At 31.6% G+C, this 18,153-nt stretch overlaps 1 protein-coding gene across 2 annotated transcripts in view; it reads right to left on the minus strand.

Annotated features, from left to right (window-relative positions):
• The window catches only part of LOC125075770 (tyrosine-protein kinase Abl), a 36,501-nt gene extending 23,246 nt beyond the window's left edge, over positions 1–13,255 (minus strand). For both annotated transcript variants that reach the window (XM_047687508.1, XM_047687507.1), the window contains exons 1-3: positions 12,858–13,255; positions 446–551; positions 141–253 (exon numbers count right to left, since the gene is read on the minus strand). In XM_047687508.1, coding sequence (XP_047543464.1) covers positions 141–253; positions 446–551; positions 12,858–12,984 — 346 coding nt within the window. In that variant the 5' untranslated portion in view covers positions 12,985–13,255. The remainder of the gene's footprint in view (positions 1–140; positions 254–445; positions 552–12,857) is intronic.
• Between the last annotated feature and the right edge of the window lie 4,898 nt (positions 13,256–18,153).

The following is an 18,153-nucleotide window of genomic DNA, read 5'->3' on the forward strand; positions in this document are numbered from 1 at the left end:
TAGATGGGCATTATATTAATGACTTGTCTAATTTGCTTCACAATACAATACTAGACTTTGGAGATGGTATGCATTATAATATATTTACAATTAAATATAGCAAATATGTATGTATGTAAATTAGTAAATTTATATTATACCTTTCTTAAGGCTAAGTTGGTTTTCGCCTCCGGCTTGAAAATCGTAAAGCGCGACAAAGAGTTGAGGATCTTCCTCTTCGTGGTGCGCTAATAGGTTTTCTTTTGAAGTCCATCTATTTCAAAGAAAATTTTATCAATAATATACACCTAAAAGTTAAATGTAGGTGTTGAATAAATATAAAAGAACGCTTTTATATTATTCGCATAAAATATGCAATGTAATATATATTAGCCTTATGGATATTGATACAGTTGCGCTTTAAATTCATGACTAAATATCTCATGGATATTTGTAAATGTCAAACCTGTTGGCGGAGTCTAGAGGTTGGGGTGTAGCCGGTGCGGCGGAGGCGCCTTCGCTGTCCGGCAAATCCGGAATATGCGGCAAGGGGCGACTCTGCAGCAGAGCTTCTGTAACAAAATATAAACATTAAAAATCATATTTCAACGTTTCAAATCCTTTTGTAAATAAAACGGTATCGACGACTGCTGTACTTGTATTTAAAACTATGTACGCCTGAAGCGCCGTCATTAAAAAGGCTTACGAGATAAGCCTATTAGCCGAGAAGCTCGTTACGACGCGACGTCGACGACATTGTGTCTGCAGCGTAATCAGACGGTTTAATTATTATATTCAGTTACATTTACCAAAAGCATATCCTTGTTTATTTAACAAAATGTAGACATAAACAAATTTAATATAAAAACATAATTTTCTAGCCTTCGATTTATAGCAAGCAATAAATTGGATAACCGTTGCCTTGGCTCAGCGTGTAGAAAATATTGCTCAATTGGTTGTAGCAATTAAATTGTTAAAGACATTATAACTTAATCGAGAATATTATATAATGATTTTGTAAACATATGATAATATTTATCATCACTCCATTTCCTGGATGGTTTAAGACTGTATATCCTAAAACGGATGAACCAGAATAAATTAATTGAGGGATTTGTTTATCATAGAGTAGTGTAATCATTATAATCACCTATTCAAATTAGGTTAGAGTTAAATTTGAAAAAAATAACATTTATCCGTGTGATAAAAAAAAAATATTTCAAAATCTGTAAAGCCATAATACATACATAGAAAACAAAACCTGAATGTTTTAAAACGTATAAATGAAAACTTTTAGATTAAGTCGACACCGCTAAAGTTATAATAAAAAATATAAGTTTTACGACGTCTCTTTTGATGTTTAATAATTTCATTGAAATCAAAACACACGTAACGCGGGTGCTCGCCGCATATGGTATCGTGACCGCGTTAATGAGTCACGTGTCGGGAGAGCTAAGTTCGTTTGTTATCCACATTTCTGAATACTCCAGTAGCTCTGATGCATCGTTGTTATTATATCACCCAATTAGTGAAACGCTTTCAAAAACCAATCTTTCTAATATTATGAATTCATTCGCATGCGTTTGCATGTTATATAAAATATATATATATATATATATATATATATATATATATATATATTTGGAATTATATTTAAAATAGACGTTACTAGCTATAGTATAACGACTGAATGTATAAAAAAAGTCCGATTTTCCTATGTAAAGTATTAACAATACTTTTAGGTTCGATTTTTAACAAACTGAGCGAGATTTAAAAAATTCAATAAATCAGTTTTCGGGGAATCAATTGTTTTTATAAGTGAAAAGCCAATAAACTAAATCTTATTTAGTAGAAGTTTAGAAAAAAAATTGGACTAAAAATAATTAATTTCACATCTGTATATATGTACATAATATGTACGGCTCCCATAATTCATAACATCGACGCATATTTCCTATTAGCGTAGGAGTCACAAGCACGTAGTGCAAAATATAATTATGTGTTGCGGAGGCTTTATTAAGCCTCGTGGGTGCATCAAAGGTTTCCGGGAAGTGAGCGACGGCTGCACCTGGCAAACGATTCCGCTTGCGTCGTACATATATGATGCGATTTACGCTCGACAGGAAAACCATACTCGTCCCCCTAGCTCAACCTACTACTACATAAATCATTTTATCTTTACCAGACAGATGTCAAAAGATACTGACTTCAATAACTCGCTCAAAGAAAGATATATATATAAATATATATCTATAAAGCTTTTCTTTTGGCCCAACGATATCGTGTATTTCTATCTTCTAATCAGGTAGTTTTATTATAAGCAAGTAACATTATCGAACGAAACGACTATATAAAGTAGAAATTTCAAACTTCTATGTAATTTTCTGGAAGTTTCGGTTCACGAGTCCTATACAGAAGTTTCCTAGTCCGCTAAGTACTTCAGTTCATAGAAAACTTAAACTTTGAAATGTTACTTACTTACTTTATTATCCTTTTTATGGGTATTAAGTATGTTTTCTTTTATACAAGAACATGAAATATATATTTCTCATTTACATCATTTTTTAGTAGTTATTTCAGTTAAGAAACACAAATTAAAAACGCGTCATAATTTATAAAACAGATAAGTCAATTCAAATATAAAATATTCTGATTGTTTCTATTCAATATTTAAAAACATAGCTCATTATTAGCTGGTAATTTAGGTCGCTGTGATGGAGGCGCGCCCATCCTATTTATAATTCCAGTCGCATTATAAGTACGTGCTCATAAAACACCAGGTTCGTTACGCAAAAAAGAAAACGAACAGACCTGATTACGTGGCAATTTTTTTTCAACCTGGGAGAACTGTGAATTTAAATCGACTATTTACAAATAAATCCTAAAATAGTAACATGCCTAATACGCTTTCAGTGGGAGAGCATAACAAATCAATATATTCCATTTTTAAATTGCAAAGTATACATGTGTGTGTGTTTAGTGTACAACGATAGATATTGACCCAGATAAAGAAATATTCACAGTAGCTTCAGATTAATTTATGGGCTGAATGCAAGTACAAGTAATTCGGCATTATTTAAATTTGGGTATCTTTAAACTATAGGATAATACTTGAAAGCGTATCGTATAAACATTTATTATATTTGACGACTAAACAATTAACTTCAAATAAATAATCAATTGATATGTAAAAAAATATGTGAAATACATCTCATTAAGGCAGCACAACCCACTACATAGTAAATTAATTAGACACTCGAGCATATTGCGTCGCCATTATCGTTTCTCATTCAAAAAATCAGTTACGTAATAAAATAAATCAGTTCATTGAATTACTGTTATGTTTTAAATTTTTCAATATAAATGAATTTGTATTTCGTTATGCTGTCAATGGTTATGAAATAATCATTTGCGATGGGTACAGCAGGAGACGAAGCGGAAGTCGTAAGAGTAGTAATGAGAGGACGTTGGATTGTCAGAAAGAAAGTAGTTGGCTTGTTCGTGTGATTGTAGTAACCGGTCGGAGCGCTCGCGTCACTACTTCGTTTCCCCCACTTATTACTAACAATTTACCAGATACGTTGAATGGTTCTCTCGTTTATGTATCTCCCCCCTCTCGCATTTATTTTAAACAAATCGCTCTGTAGTCACACATACACACACATTACATCGAGTAACAAAAGATCAAATAGTGTGCATGAGAGCATAACGGAATTTATTTATTGATAGAAATTGAATTCAATGGCATTAATTATACTTAATTATATTTTAAAGGCGTAAAAAGAACCCATAAGTAATTAATACAATCAGGTAAGCATTCGGCACAGAGGCATGACAGGTACTCGTCGGCGAATCATATTATGCATCTCAAAAATATATTGTTGGATACATCTAACGTGATATTTTTGAGATCAGTACATTGATTCATATTTCGAAACAAAATAAACAATTCAAAAGAATATCAAAATGAAAATCAATGTTTTATTCAATGATATTCAAATTTAATTAGACGTGAGTTGTCTAAATGAGGATTTTACGGTTGAAATACTCTTAAGACTTATAAAAAAAAACTCAACGAGTATTATAATGATTATAATAAAATTAAATTCACATAGACATGCGTAGTCATAAAAATTTTGACACACGCAGTAATATAACACACAGTGAAATACAAATTTAAAAGTATTATTGAACACATTAAATATATATAAAAACTAACAAACTCGTCACAATGTCAATTAGTTTAGTAAACATATGGCTAGCACTTCACTATACGTCGTGTATTGTGTAGCCATATACCCCGAACGATGCACCTAATTCGTAGTCCGTTTAAAATTTTATTACAATACAATACAACGTCTACGTCAAAAATACAACAATGATTATCGCATTTGTACGAGTCAAGGTCGCTGTGAAATCCGATTGAACACCAATTGCAGGAAATCGGTAACAAAGTCGGATCTCTCCTAGATATCTCGGTCATCATAGTAACACGCTCTTGACCGCTTATTATTTTAATCGAGTTGAAGTTGAGTTGCCTTTAAGCTAAACCATAAGACTCATAATGATGTCATTTGATAAAATTATGTCCAGTTCTAGATCTTAATGGAAATAAATTTATATTTAGGTAGATCAAAACTTGCTGGTAATTTCATTCTATCACTAGAAATATATTTATTTATTCAAAACATACAACGGAAGTAAAAACATAACAAGAATTTATAAAGTTTTTTTCAAGGATTATACAGATATACTCACACAATTATATATATTTTTTAAATAATAATAATATCTATACGATTGAAATATTTATACAAGAGAGCAATGACACTCTTACTGAGTTACCTCGTATTACGGGTGTAATAATTTAAATAAAAAAATATAAAAGCTTTTTGCATTGACATAAAAGCCGCCACTCACAAGCATTTATATAAACCTAGCTAACGCTCTTTCTATTAGTGTAAATCGCATAAAAAATGTTTGTATGATTAAGAAGTTCTCGGAAGTACAGCCAGAAGAAGAAGGACGTAGTTTCATACTTTTTATAAACATTGTTATAGATTTACAAGTTTGAGGTCGAAATATTTTTTTTAATTATAAAGGTTTTATTTTTTTATCATTTTAATTTTACATATTTTGAATTTTTTAAATCGGGCGGAATAAAAAATAAACCATGACAAGAAGCCACGTCAACATGTAAACATGATATTGGTCGGTTATCATTTGAAGCGTGAGCTTTTTACACTGCGTTGAACTTTCACGTGTTTTTATATTAAATGGAATTTGAAATATAAATTCAATAAAGTATTAAAAAAATAACAGTGATTATACACATAAATTGTGTCGCATCTTATTTACAAGACATTAAAAATTACATTTGTTGAATAAATGATTAATCAACGCCCAGACAAAACCGTCCCGAATAAAATCTATGTAGACAAAATGTTATTCCATGAAAAACCTGAATCCTAATATGAATATATATTTAGAAGAATTCAAAAACGACAACTGTAACACACAATGTATATCTCCGGGATAGTTTTACGACAATGATGTTTAGAACGACTGAGTTGGCTTAAATTATCGCATTTGATAACTTTAGACGGCAGCTTACAAAGAAATATTTGACTTCCAAGTACTAAAATAATATATCACGCTCTCGTTTTAAAGGTTGAGTTGAAAGTCGAACGCAGGACTTTTTTACCATCAGGCGAACACCGATATGCATATAGGTCGAGTCGTTTCTGGTCCCCAGCGTAGAATAATTGAAAAGTCTCTACTTGTATGTAGCATCTTCCCGGATAGGTTGATAGTACGGTGGTAGGTCCTAATAACGGAAACTAGGAGTTACGACCTATTAACCGCCTTTTGGCCTTACTGGGTCTACGATAAACCTAGACTGAGTTCAAGGCTTTCATTTGGGCTAATAACGTTATAATTCATGACCGATCGGTTTAGATTCCCAGTATTTATTGTCTATTAGATGCACGAACACTAAGTACAGAGAGCATTGGCCTTATTTAATATTTTATTATTCTTTATACCAGACTACTTGAAGGATCGCTATTTTTGGTATAAAATATGTAGTATATCACTCAATTGTCCTGTTGCCCGACACGCTGAACTTTGTTATGACTTCGTTTGTTATGTTTTGACTTCTCCTTTACTCGAACAGCATATCTAGACAGACAGATCAGTCTATATAATGACGACTAAGCTCTCACGGCGACTGCAGACCACATCATAATCGCCAAGAAATTCGAATATATAGCCAATCGACTCAGCGGTTGCCTTGTCTTCGAAAAGCCAGTCATACAGTACTCTTATATAAGTCAAAGCGGCAGAACGAAACTCTTTGTCCGCATCATAAACACTCACAATAGTAATCACAATAAGGCAACGGATCTAGCTGTAAAATAATTCAAGAGCCACTAACCTATATAATATTAAATAAAATTAGTTATAGATTTATGGCGGTTAATTTTTTTTACAACATACGACCAGTATGTATTATTATAATAATAATAATAATGTTTATTTCATCAATAACCAACAGAGTACAATAACATCACAAAGGTTGACTTCTTCTTTTGAGTGCCATGAGCTCCCGTGCCAGAAGAAGTCGCTCTTCCTTAACACACTCATACTTATATATGTATTGACAAGTAATGTTAATAAATTAAATTATTAATATTGTATTAAGCGAATCTTATCAGAACTTTGGAATAAATATCGCACATAAATATTCCACATTAGATTAAAAATGATGCTTTGCGTCTTAACAAGTAAGGCGACGGCTGGCGTGAATAAAATAATTCTTCATAAAATTAACGATCTCGGTATGATGTAGCGCCTAGAGTCGAGACTAAAAAATAAAAATATCATTCTAACTTTAACTAACGTAAGTGCAGTAGCGTTTTATGTATCATATGTTTAAATAAAAGTTTGTTACGATCAAGCTTATTCTATGAAGCGGGTAGTGTGACTTTGTGAAAGCTCGTTTGACAGGTGCCACTAGATCATTCAATTACACCTAAACGAAACAATACTGCATTAAATAGTGACCTAAAAATATAAATTTTCAGAAAAAAGAAGTTATTATACACACAACATAAAATTGATTTTCAATAAGGACCTTAACAGAGATCGAACGTGACCCAGATCAGTGGCATTGCTTTTACGGGCGGCATAAATTGACAGGACTCGATATGATTAAGGTTGAAAGTTGGAAGATTTAGCACCTATAACGATATATCACAACAAATGACTGATTGATATATATCAAACCCACACTCTTTATCTATTTGATTAAAAGGTAGAACATATGGACGAAATTGTAAAAATGATAATTAAAAATTTAACGATATCCTCTTAATTTTGAACAGATTCTTGTAGAGTTTTATTACTATAAATATTATGTTCAGCTGTAAGTATTAAGTTCAGCAGTTAGAAGCCGGCGGAGTGTATGGAATGCAATTGTGTGTTAATGTGGTGTTGATGCTTCCGTTCGATCACACTTGTGAACGGGCTATTTTTCTGTTTTAAAGTCATTATTTTAAAACTTTATCATTTAAATGAAAAAAAAAACACAAATTTATTTAGCATTAACCGCTTTGACTGCCGAATATACATATTGTTAGTTATTTTTATTCTATAAGAGTTGATTAGTGAAGATATTAAGATTGATAAATGCAGTTCATTACCGTGAAATATGGAGGGAAACTTGAAATAAAATCAAAATCATATGCTCAACGATGAGTAATCAACTGCACAAATATTATAGTAAACCAGTGTATATGCAAACACTATTACTACTTTTCGCTCGTGGTCGGATCTCATGGTCTCCTGCTCCGATGGAATAGCAATTGGACCCAATCGGACAGAGACCCAGAACACGACTAACGTCAAATTTACAACTTTATATCTATTCATTTAATTTAATTAGAATAAATCAAACGACCAATCATTTGATTAATCGATTAAAAAGAATTGCTCAGTTGCCTAATTCGATATCCTTATTCAATTCCGTCCTAGATTCTATAAAAACCAACTTAAGTAACCTGATATGAGGTGATGAGATTATGTAACTAAATTTGTGTCTATTTTGTATAGCAATTAACATACATAGTTTGTAATTTTTAAAATTATTTTAAGACGAAGACGGCGATATGTCGCTAAAGAAATAATCTGGTATAAGAGCTAGCCGTAACACAATGCAATGATCAGCATATTGATAAGATACTTCAGATAAACACATAACAAAAGCATAAACGCAATTTTACGAACTATTGATAAAAGTCGGAATTTATTTTCTTACAATCATATTTCTGATAGCTTGTTTAGTTCAAACACGAAGAAATTTTAAGTTCTACGAATATTGGGTTTAGCCAATTTCGCATTGATTTAAGATATGCAATGTATCCATCTAGAAATAACGATGATAGAATTGCTTGGTATATCTATATTTTAATACGTCAGAATCAAAACAGAAAACTTTGTATCCCTTTTTAAAGATACTGTGGGCACGGAGAGTGTGATATTTGTCATAAAGTTTATATGCAGAAGCAGTGCAGAAAGAAAATCTGTTTATTATTACACGCGTTACATTTACGTTATCTAAATGCGAAAGTCTGTCTGTATGTTTGTCTGTTGTTGTTTCTTTCGGTGAAATTTGATATGAAACAAGTTTCAACTCCGAGGAACTACATGGCTCCTTTTTATGCCTTGACAACGAACCCCCAAAACGTGAGCATGCCGCGGCGACAACTAGTATTCGATAGAATAAAACATTCATAGTAAGGACAATTTTTGTAAATATCAATAACGTATTTACGTTTTGTGTCAATTGATATATTACACTGTATGAATTTGTTTTATAATGGAAATAATTTTTATTTAAAATATTGATTGTATTTGTGCAAAGAAAACTATTTTGCTAGTATAATTCTGGTGGTTTGCATTCATCACAATAGCAACTAAGAAACTATTAGCTATAATATTTTCAATCGATTCAGTGAATTACAAATATAAAGGATCACATCAAACCTTTCGTTTCAGGTCATTCGGACTTTTATAATGGTCACCTGTGCAATTTACCCATTTACATGTAAATCTTATGAAAAACAAATGAAAATCTTGCGAACAGACGTCGTCAGATTACAATGAAATTAAATTTAAAAAAAAAAACCTGTCAGTCATCGAAATTTGTAAAAATGAGACCCACTAATGTATATTATTATCACGATAGACACTTTTGACTATTTTTTATCAAATACACTTACTTTAAGGTTATGAGATCTAGTTTATGCTATCAGTATAACAATACTACAAAATTGTCACACTTGACGACTTCATAAGTTTACCTTTAATAGATAAATCCGGAATCTTTTTTATGCTTATAAGAAAAAAAAGGTCGTTTTATTTACTACTTATATATAATTCTATATCAAAACAATACCACTTTAATTTTCGGTATCAACTTTTTGCAATTATGAATTGCCGTAAACACTTTGCTATTTAGAGCAGTACTTTCAGTAATGTGAAAATAAAGTGCGGTTAAAGATGCATTAGCAGTAAGTAGGCAATCCAACAGGATGTAACCTCTAGATATTTGTTTGCAAATGAAGTCACCAATAAAAAAAAAATTAAATTCTACTGGCATTAATTCGGGGTTATTAATGTATTCTACGTTTTTTCATTATTGCTGTATCAAGATGCTTGCTTACTTGGGTACTGTTACCCGGAAATTAACGAACTTTAAAGTTAATCTACTATTTATTATTTGCTAATAAAGTTTATATATAAATACCAACTAACTAAATTAAAAATAAATAAAAATGTTTGGGGTATAATATGAAAACTATTTTGTAAGAGTATAATATAATATAGGATAGAATAACGCCTATCTATATAGATAGAATCTTAACCCGTGGGTGCCGTAAGAGGAAATTTTTGTTAAGTCAATCTGTCACAACCAACGAGCACTTAAGCCCCGTAACCGTCCTACTAAGATCCAGCAGCACAATTCGTTCCATTCCGTCCGGAAGATCAGCGTCAGGCGGCGGCTAGTAGTAAGTCTGGCAAATACTGCGTGCTATATAACACTTCAACTTTCACAAATATGTGGGATAAGGCCAAGCGAAAGGTTATTTGTGCAACGTTAAGTCCATACTTATCAAGGGGGAAGCAAAGTTCTGTTGAGAACAGCTCGTCAGTCACACTTGTTTAACTGCAAATCTCATTTGCAATTCTTGATAGAAACCGTTACTAAACTAAACAGCAATACTTAATATTGTTGTCTTTCGGTTTAAAGGGTGAGTACGCCAGTGAAACGACAACCACCAAGTATATAACGTTTTAGCTCCCGAGGTCGGTAGCGAATTGGTTGTGTAAATAATGTTGAAAACATCTTACAGCGCCAATGTGTATCGGTGGTTATAACCATTAACCAACCGATGGCACATTTATCCTTCCAAATTTATTAAGATAATAAGAACACTTTTTTTAAAAAGACTACTATCTAATTGGAAAGAGAGAGAGAGAGCATGAGACGACCTATCACCATAACACTTAACTTTTTCTGGAATTTCATCGTCGTACGCTGTATGATCCTTAACAACAATTGTCATACCATACTATGTACATACTCATTACAATGTCATGCTTAAATTTAAGCTCAAAATCCCCTGTATCGATTCAGTAATCCGACGCTGACTTGGAAACGGTCCGCTCGATATTGTCAAGCTTCTTTATTTCACTAATTCGCCGCTCTAGTTCGATATTGTTTTCAAACTCATAAACCTATTACCAACTCAAACATGGTCTGTGGCTTGATAACGGATTATCACATTCATAATTTTCCAAGAAAGATCATAATTCTAATACGAAAACGATTAAATCAAAAGCGCAATTTTTGTGTAATAATAATAATCGATCCATAATTGTCGTTAAATTTACGTACCATTTGAGATGCATTGTTAACACATCCAAAACCTATTCCAAAAGAAATAACTTCAGGTGCTGGTTTCAATGATAATGATGTATGATTGATACAGAGACAACATAACCGAAAATAAGAACAAAGTTGTTGAATAACTAACAGGTAACCTTTATCTTTATATCTTCTATAAGTATGTATGTAACTGAAGGAAGAACCTTAATAGTTGGACTGATATCAATGATTGTTTTTGGTGTGTATTTAGGTGATTGTCTGCATGGTTTAGATTAGACTCAGTAGGTTGTGCTGCATTCAGGATTAAAATAAGATTCTTACTTCACCGGACAAAATATGGTCAGGTTTGTTCTAACAACAAATAAAATTTAAATGTGTATTCAATAAACATGCTACAAAACTTGTATTTTGTAGGTAAATATGGTTTGTATTTTTTTAAGAAACCTATGAAAAATATGTCAGGGCCTAGATTACAAAAAAACAGAGATAACTTAAAAATAATATAATATGAATACAAAGATTATAATGATAGCATTTTTTATAATGCATTTTATGGACATCAATTATTTTTTTATATGTACACTTAGTTTATTTAAAAATCATTAGATAATTATCTATTCTAAATTAATTTATAACACATTCATATAAGAGAAAATTAGTTAAGCAGATTTGTCAAGCTAAAGTTTTTGTGTAAAAAACTTTAGCTTGAATCAAACCTAACCTAACCCCCATTATATACAACCATTTTAAAGCCATTATACAATTATTGACATGAGGATTTGGGAAAAATCATCTTAACAGACAGGGATTACGGAAATGATTATGAGCGCTATACAATGCTATTCTGAATAGATATTCAGTAAAAAACTGATACATATAATGAATGATTGATATAATTGACAAACATCCAAGTGCCATCAAGAGTATGTCTTTAAAGCAAAAATTTGTCACCTGTCAAATAAAAGTTATTGTCAAACGACAATACTAAGTTATCCAGATTCTAGTGTATCAGCAAGTTCAGTGAGATTTCTAAAATATGTCAAAATTCCTTGTAGAAAATCTTGTCAACCTTTCCAGCAATACCCGCTTGTTTTTTTTTTTAAAATATAGCTGAGTACATCCAATTACATATAAGCATTCGCATAAGCAGAAACACTTTATATTAGGTATCTTAAATATAATATTTGTACAACAGCAGAGCTTCAAATAAAATAGACTATAATTTATAAAATATTAGCAAGCATAAGATGATTTTAAAATGGTACATAATGTAGTACATTTTATATAAAAAAATAATGAAATGTTGTTTCTTCTTCGCGAAAGCTGCTAGCAAGAAAGTATTTAAAAGATAACAATATTATTAAATTACTACAATGATACATACAAATATTTCCTATTATTAATAACATTTGAGTACATGATGTGTGTGTACTTTTAATGTGGTTAAGAGACTAACAAATGAAAACTACTTATGTATGGAGTTTAAAGATTGTAAAGTTTGGTCTTACAAATTGTTATGTTATTTATATTTGTTTTTATATTAAACTATAATAAAATAAAACCATTATTTTGAATGCATTCAAGACTGCACTATGATATTCAATAAAATAATGCAGGCAGACAGCAATGTATAATGACACTCTAGAGACTAACAAAAGATGGTAATTATCTAAAAAGGAAGTTCAATGAGCCTTTTCAATAGGTATTATTTTAATAGATCTTTAGCTTTAATTAGATTTGTAATAAATTATGCGTAGATTTTTAAAGTGATTTGGAATAACAAAAAAATATACAAAGAAATCCTGTAAATTGGCATTGCTAAAAAAAAACTTGAACAAGTTTTTAATTAAGAGGTCGATTTTGCTACTGTATAAATTAAAAGATTAAGAAGTATTAAACGAAAAGAACATAAATAAGGGTGACTCACCGCTGTGTTCAGTAAAAATATTCGAGCCAAGGATGCGGGGGTCTCTGGGCACCCGAGGCTTGTTCCTTGCCGAACGCATGGACGCGCCGCTGGCCGTGCCGCGTTCTTTGGCCTGCTGAGCCCCCATTTTGTTCTGCCACCGCCGCCACCCTCGTAGCTCCGATACCGGCGAGCGACCCTTCTTGTCTCACACTAATTCAATAAATATATCGATAGCTCGACGTACACAAACTCCATTCTCTATAAAATCTTCACTATTCTGAGATCTCAAAGTCAAGACAAAAACTAAAACGGACGCTGACTTAAATTAAAGCACACGTTAAGATTCAATCATTTAAAAAAAAAACATTACCGGATTTAATTACTGATATAAAAAACACAACCTCCGCCATTATGTGCGACTGACATGTTTGGTTTGACGTCGATTTTTTAGTTTTCTATTGATGCCGGTGAGGGCAGCATTGGCGAATATATGGCAATACACATGTAGCATTTTTAGACTTGCAACATTTTAATCGTTTAAAAATTCGTTCCAAGTTCTTTTTATATCCTCTTAACAAAACAAATAACATTGAAAATATATTTATTGACTTACTTTTTTAACCATATTTAATACAAAAAAAAAAAATATTTTTCTTCCAATATTATAATTTGATTTATTATTTGCAGAAACGAAACGCTAACAACGACTACGAGGTACAGACGCACTGTTGAGTGCTGACTTAGTTTCGATTTCTTCATAGTAAATCATACGCCTTGAATGTAAATAATTCTGATTTTTGATGTATTTATAATCAAAAGCGATACTGAAATTTATAGTAGAATTTTTTAACTTAACTTATAAAACCAAATAGGATTTCGATAATAAATAGAAAAAAATCATATTTACCCTCACGCCTTTGAAACAACCCTTTCGTAGGTCAGGGCCATTCTCACGGTGTCCACGAAAGAGCTATTAGCTCATAGTAGTTTTTTTTCTATTTTAGACAGATACAGCCAAACAAAAATATAGGATGGTGCTGTGGTAGGCAGGTAAGATACTAAAAAAACTATTTTAATCAGTATTATTTCGTAAATTAAGAGAAAATTTGTTTAACTTACTTCTTAACTTAAAATTGGGCAGTTATTACTTTTCAACAGAATTTGATATTCTTTTCTGACCCCGAAATGGACGAAGACGGCATTGAGTAACACACACACTTAACACTAACTTGATGCGTATGCTCGTATGCTCATTTATTTTATTTTATTTGTACAATATCATTGTGTCATACAAAATTAACAAATATATATTATAGTATTTGTTGACAGTTGTATACTGCTGGGCTGTAGCCTCCTCTCCGTTTGAGGAAAAGATAAGAAGTGGCATCTACCACAAAGAATACAAAAAGTAGGACATGAAAGAAGAAAAAAAAACGTTTTTTGTTTTTTGTCTTGCTTTCTTTACTTCTTTGTGTCTAACCAGTCCACGTCATTTGCTTTCCTGCATTCTGTACTGACAAGGGACGAAAGTACGTAACGGAAATTTGCTACGCTATTTGATGTGTCCGCTTATTATTAGTTTTAGCTGATTATATCAAACCATTTTAAGAGAGGACACAATATTATTTCGAAGGTGAGATATTAAGCATCATATGCAACTACTGTAATACTCATATTTCTTTTATTGAAATAACAACTCAGACATTATAATGTATTTTACACAAAGTTAATTTAAATTATTAGTATGTTCAAGGTAGTTAAACAATTGTAAAACAAAAGAAAGAAGTAATGTAACTGTAGTTAATTGGTGTCAACACACATTGCAGACATTAATTATACGGCGAAAGAAAAAACAAATAAACTTAAAATGTATTTAATTCAACTTTTATTGTCTGCAACGTTACAATGATCCTTCTAAATAAACTACTCAATTTTAGGATGGTGTGTGACACCTAACACTAGTTTTCAGGGGTGCGTTTTGCAGCTGACAATAACAATGACTGATATCATGAAAAATAATTTGATAATAATACTAAAGTAAAAAACATTAATATACATATACTACCTAACAAAAGTGATAGATGTTATAATCTCCGTCCTTTTTTCTATAGATGTTTTTTATTTTTTTTGTCAGCACCACTGCTATTGTTCTTGCTTGCTGTTTACTAAGTTAAGTGCTTCGAACTTTATGCTATAGTCTTCGAATTGTATGCTTTAGGTTATATTAAATTTATAAAAATTTACATTTGTGACTGTTTCTAAAAAAAGCTGACTTTAAATTTTTCCATTTAGACAATTTCATATCATCTGATGACAAGGTATCGAAATACCAAAAATTAAATAAAACCTCAATTTTAATAGTAATGAGTCGGTACATTGTTTACTTAAGGTGGATACAACTCTGGAACCTTCGAGAGAAGAGCACTTCTCAATGGCTGACAACGCACCTACAAACCAATAGCATAAAAAAACCTGGTTGGTTCTCGTTGACGATTTCTCGAGATTATACAGGGTTATTGGTATATGGACGTATTCCCGTTAGGAGGTGATAGGGGTGACTATTTGCGATAATTTATCCCCCATATGCATTATGTAAAAGTAAACCATTTTTGAGTTAACACTTTTTTTACCTTTTTTCAAAATAAGTCAAAAAAGCAACTTCATAAATTTATTTAAAAAAAGGATTAATTTAAATCTCATTGTTTCTTTTAATTTATAAAACCGATTAAACACTGGTTATTTATCAATTTCAAAACAATAATTAATTATGCGAGATCGAAAAAGATGTTATTTCATTATTACAATTTTTGATATTTTTTCCCCAAAAATTCCTTAAAAACAAAAAAAAATCGTTTTGAAACTTGTCTTGCAGATTATTTTAAACATGACCATTTTCTTAGCTCTCCAAAAATGTATAACAGCTAGGACATACTTAATTCAAAGCTTATGCTATAACTTATATCAAAGCAACTGAAAAAAAATTGACCACAAAGAACGCAGGTGAAAATTCGTACCTTTTTATTTAAATTTTTAATGGAATGTATAGGCGAATCCGGAAAACTGGCAGTGTTCAGAGACGACAAATTAATGTCGGAAGACTCCCAGTCCATGTTGTTAATTACTAAGAGGATAATAATTTATCGATGAACTAATCAATTCGACAAACACCTTCGCCGCACGACTCTCTGAAAGACAATGTAAAGCATGGTCTACAGCGTATAATGCAGGATTCTGTAAGTCACTCATCTATAAGTCAGATAAACTAAAAGATAATCTGAGAGCTGAGTGCATTTCGGCAGTTGGTAACGGACATGGAAAAGAGGAGAGGAAGGACGCGATCGGCCCAGTGGCGGCATATTGTTACGAATACGAAGCCAACCCACGTTTGCGCAAATAAATAATAACTTGTGTTCTTAAATATAAAAGGACACGTTTTTTGTATATACAGTCCGCTACTAACTGTTCTCTTCAAAATTCTTATTCTATTACGGTCTTCCGTAACAATAGCCCAGAACGCACGAGTTCTCGAAAGAAGACCTAATAATTTTTAAAAAGCGAATTCTACCATTTCAACTTAACCGTATCACGTTAGTCACGTGTGCTCAGACTTCGCCTTAGCAATAACGTTTTTCTAAATTACATGATTTAATAATTTATACATTTACATTACAACATCAACATTAAAATTTCTAAAAAAGGCTAAGGCCTCCTCTTTTTTTGAGGAGAAGTAACATCGACGTGAGAAGCATATTCCACCACGCTGCTAATTTATACGATATAGTTTATTTATCTCTTTTTCCAATTGTATTTTTGTCAAAGAGAATAAGTCAATATGTTGATATATATTGTAGTTCGTGTCAGGCGAATTACAATAGAAATTTTACATAGTTTGCCATTGACTTAGGTACGATCAATAGTTACTTTTTTCGCATTCTAAAGGAAAGTAATACTTATTCAGAAAAAAAGTACATAATAAGCTAGCACTATCATTTTGCCTTTTATATTTGCTTTTCAAAATCAAAATCAAAATATACTTTATTCCATCGAATCAGCATAGTTAAAAATATCTACGGAATTTTATTTTAGAAACGGATGCCTTACCCCAAGAAGAATTTATTGACTTTGCGGAGTCGAAAACTTGTCTTGTCCTTACGTCTTACGTCGTATTTCTTCTACATACAATGATTATCACTGATTCTACGAGTATCATATCAATTTTGTTTCTTCTTTGTTCAACTTATCTATTTTATAGCAAGTAAACGCATATTTATAATCGTTGATTTATTTGAAGTCCTTAAAATCTAAATAATAAAAATATATATACTAACAAATATTTTACTCAAATGCAGTGTCATAATAGCCAAAACCAAAGATATTAAAATCGTTGCATTTCAGCCATTTTTATAAAATAGTTAAGTCTGTCTTGCTCTATATTTTTTATATATAGGTATATATTATTATTTAACCAGCTTAAAGCAACGTTGCTAAAGTCGATGAAATCAGACGATGGTTTATTTCCGCAATAGGTAAACGAGAATTGAAGAATAGACTAATTACCAGAAAGATTAACAGCCAGTCCACTTGAATCGGTGGGTAGTAGTTATTATTTAGTATTCCTGAATCACAGCTAGTCCCTCCATTCGGTAGATACCTACGATGACATCGTCGTGAGGAAAATTGCAAATGCTGCTCTTCCGTCTTTTCTTTCTGTATATAGCATTACCGGCCTTTGTTTACAAATTTTAATATAAAATTCAATCCAAATCACACATGTTACAGAGGCGACAGAAATCTGAAAGGTCATGTGGCCGGATGACGATCCGTGGCCGCTTGGGTGAATGGTTTGGTTGCTTATTTTCTAACGGAGTTACGTTTTATTAATGACGATTCTCAAACGCGATAGTCACAATGGGAATTTCGCTACGTGATCTTTCCGTTGCTACAAAGCGTCATACGCGATTTTATAAAAGCAAAAAGTCATAGCAAGAATTTCGCGATCATAGTACGTTGTTTTTTACGCTCAATGAGTGTTTTCGTTCATTGAACCTATTAGCCTAATATTCGTAACAGTTCCAGCAGTTAAATATATAAAATATTTCTTTTTCTGTGTCTCTTCAAGTGATCTAACCACAATGTTATAAAAAAAAACGATATTTATAGGGCATATATACTCACATATACTCTATTTATTTAATTCCTTATAATTATTTATTAGTTATACTAATAACTGCTATCTTTGGGTATTGTTGAGTGCGATTACCAATCATTTCTAGAAATTATAGGTGGAAATCTCTTTAGTATCTTCAGATATATC

Source organism: Vanessa atalanta, chromosome Z (assembly GCF_905147765.1).
Source record: "Vanessa atalanta chromosome Z, ilVanAtal1.2, whole genome shotgun sequence".
Lineage (NCBI taxonomy): Eukaryota > Metazoa > Arthropoda > Insecta > Lepidoptera > Nymphalidae > Vanessa > Vanessa atalanta.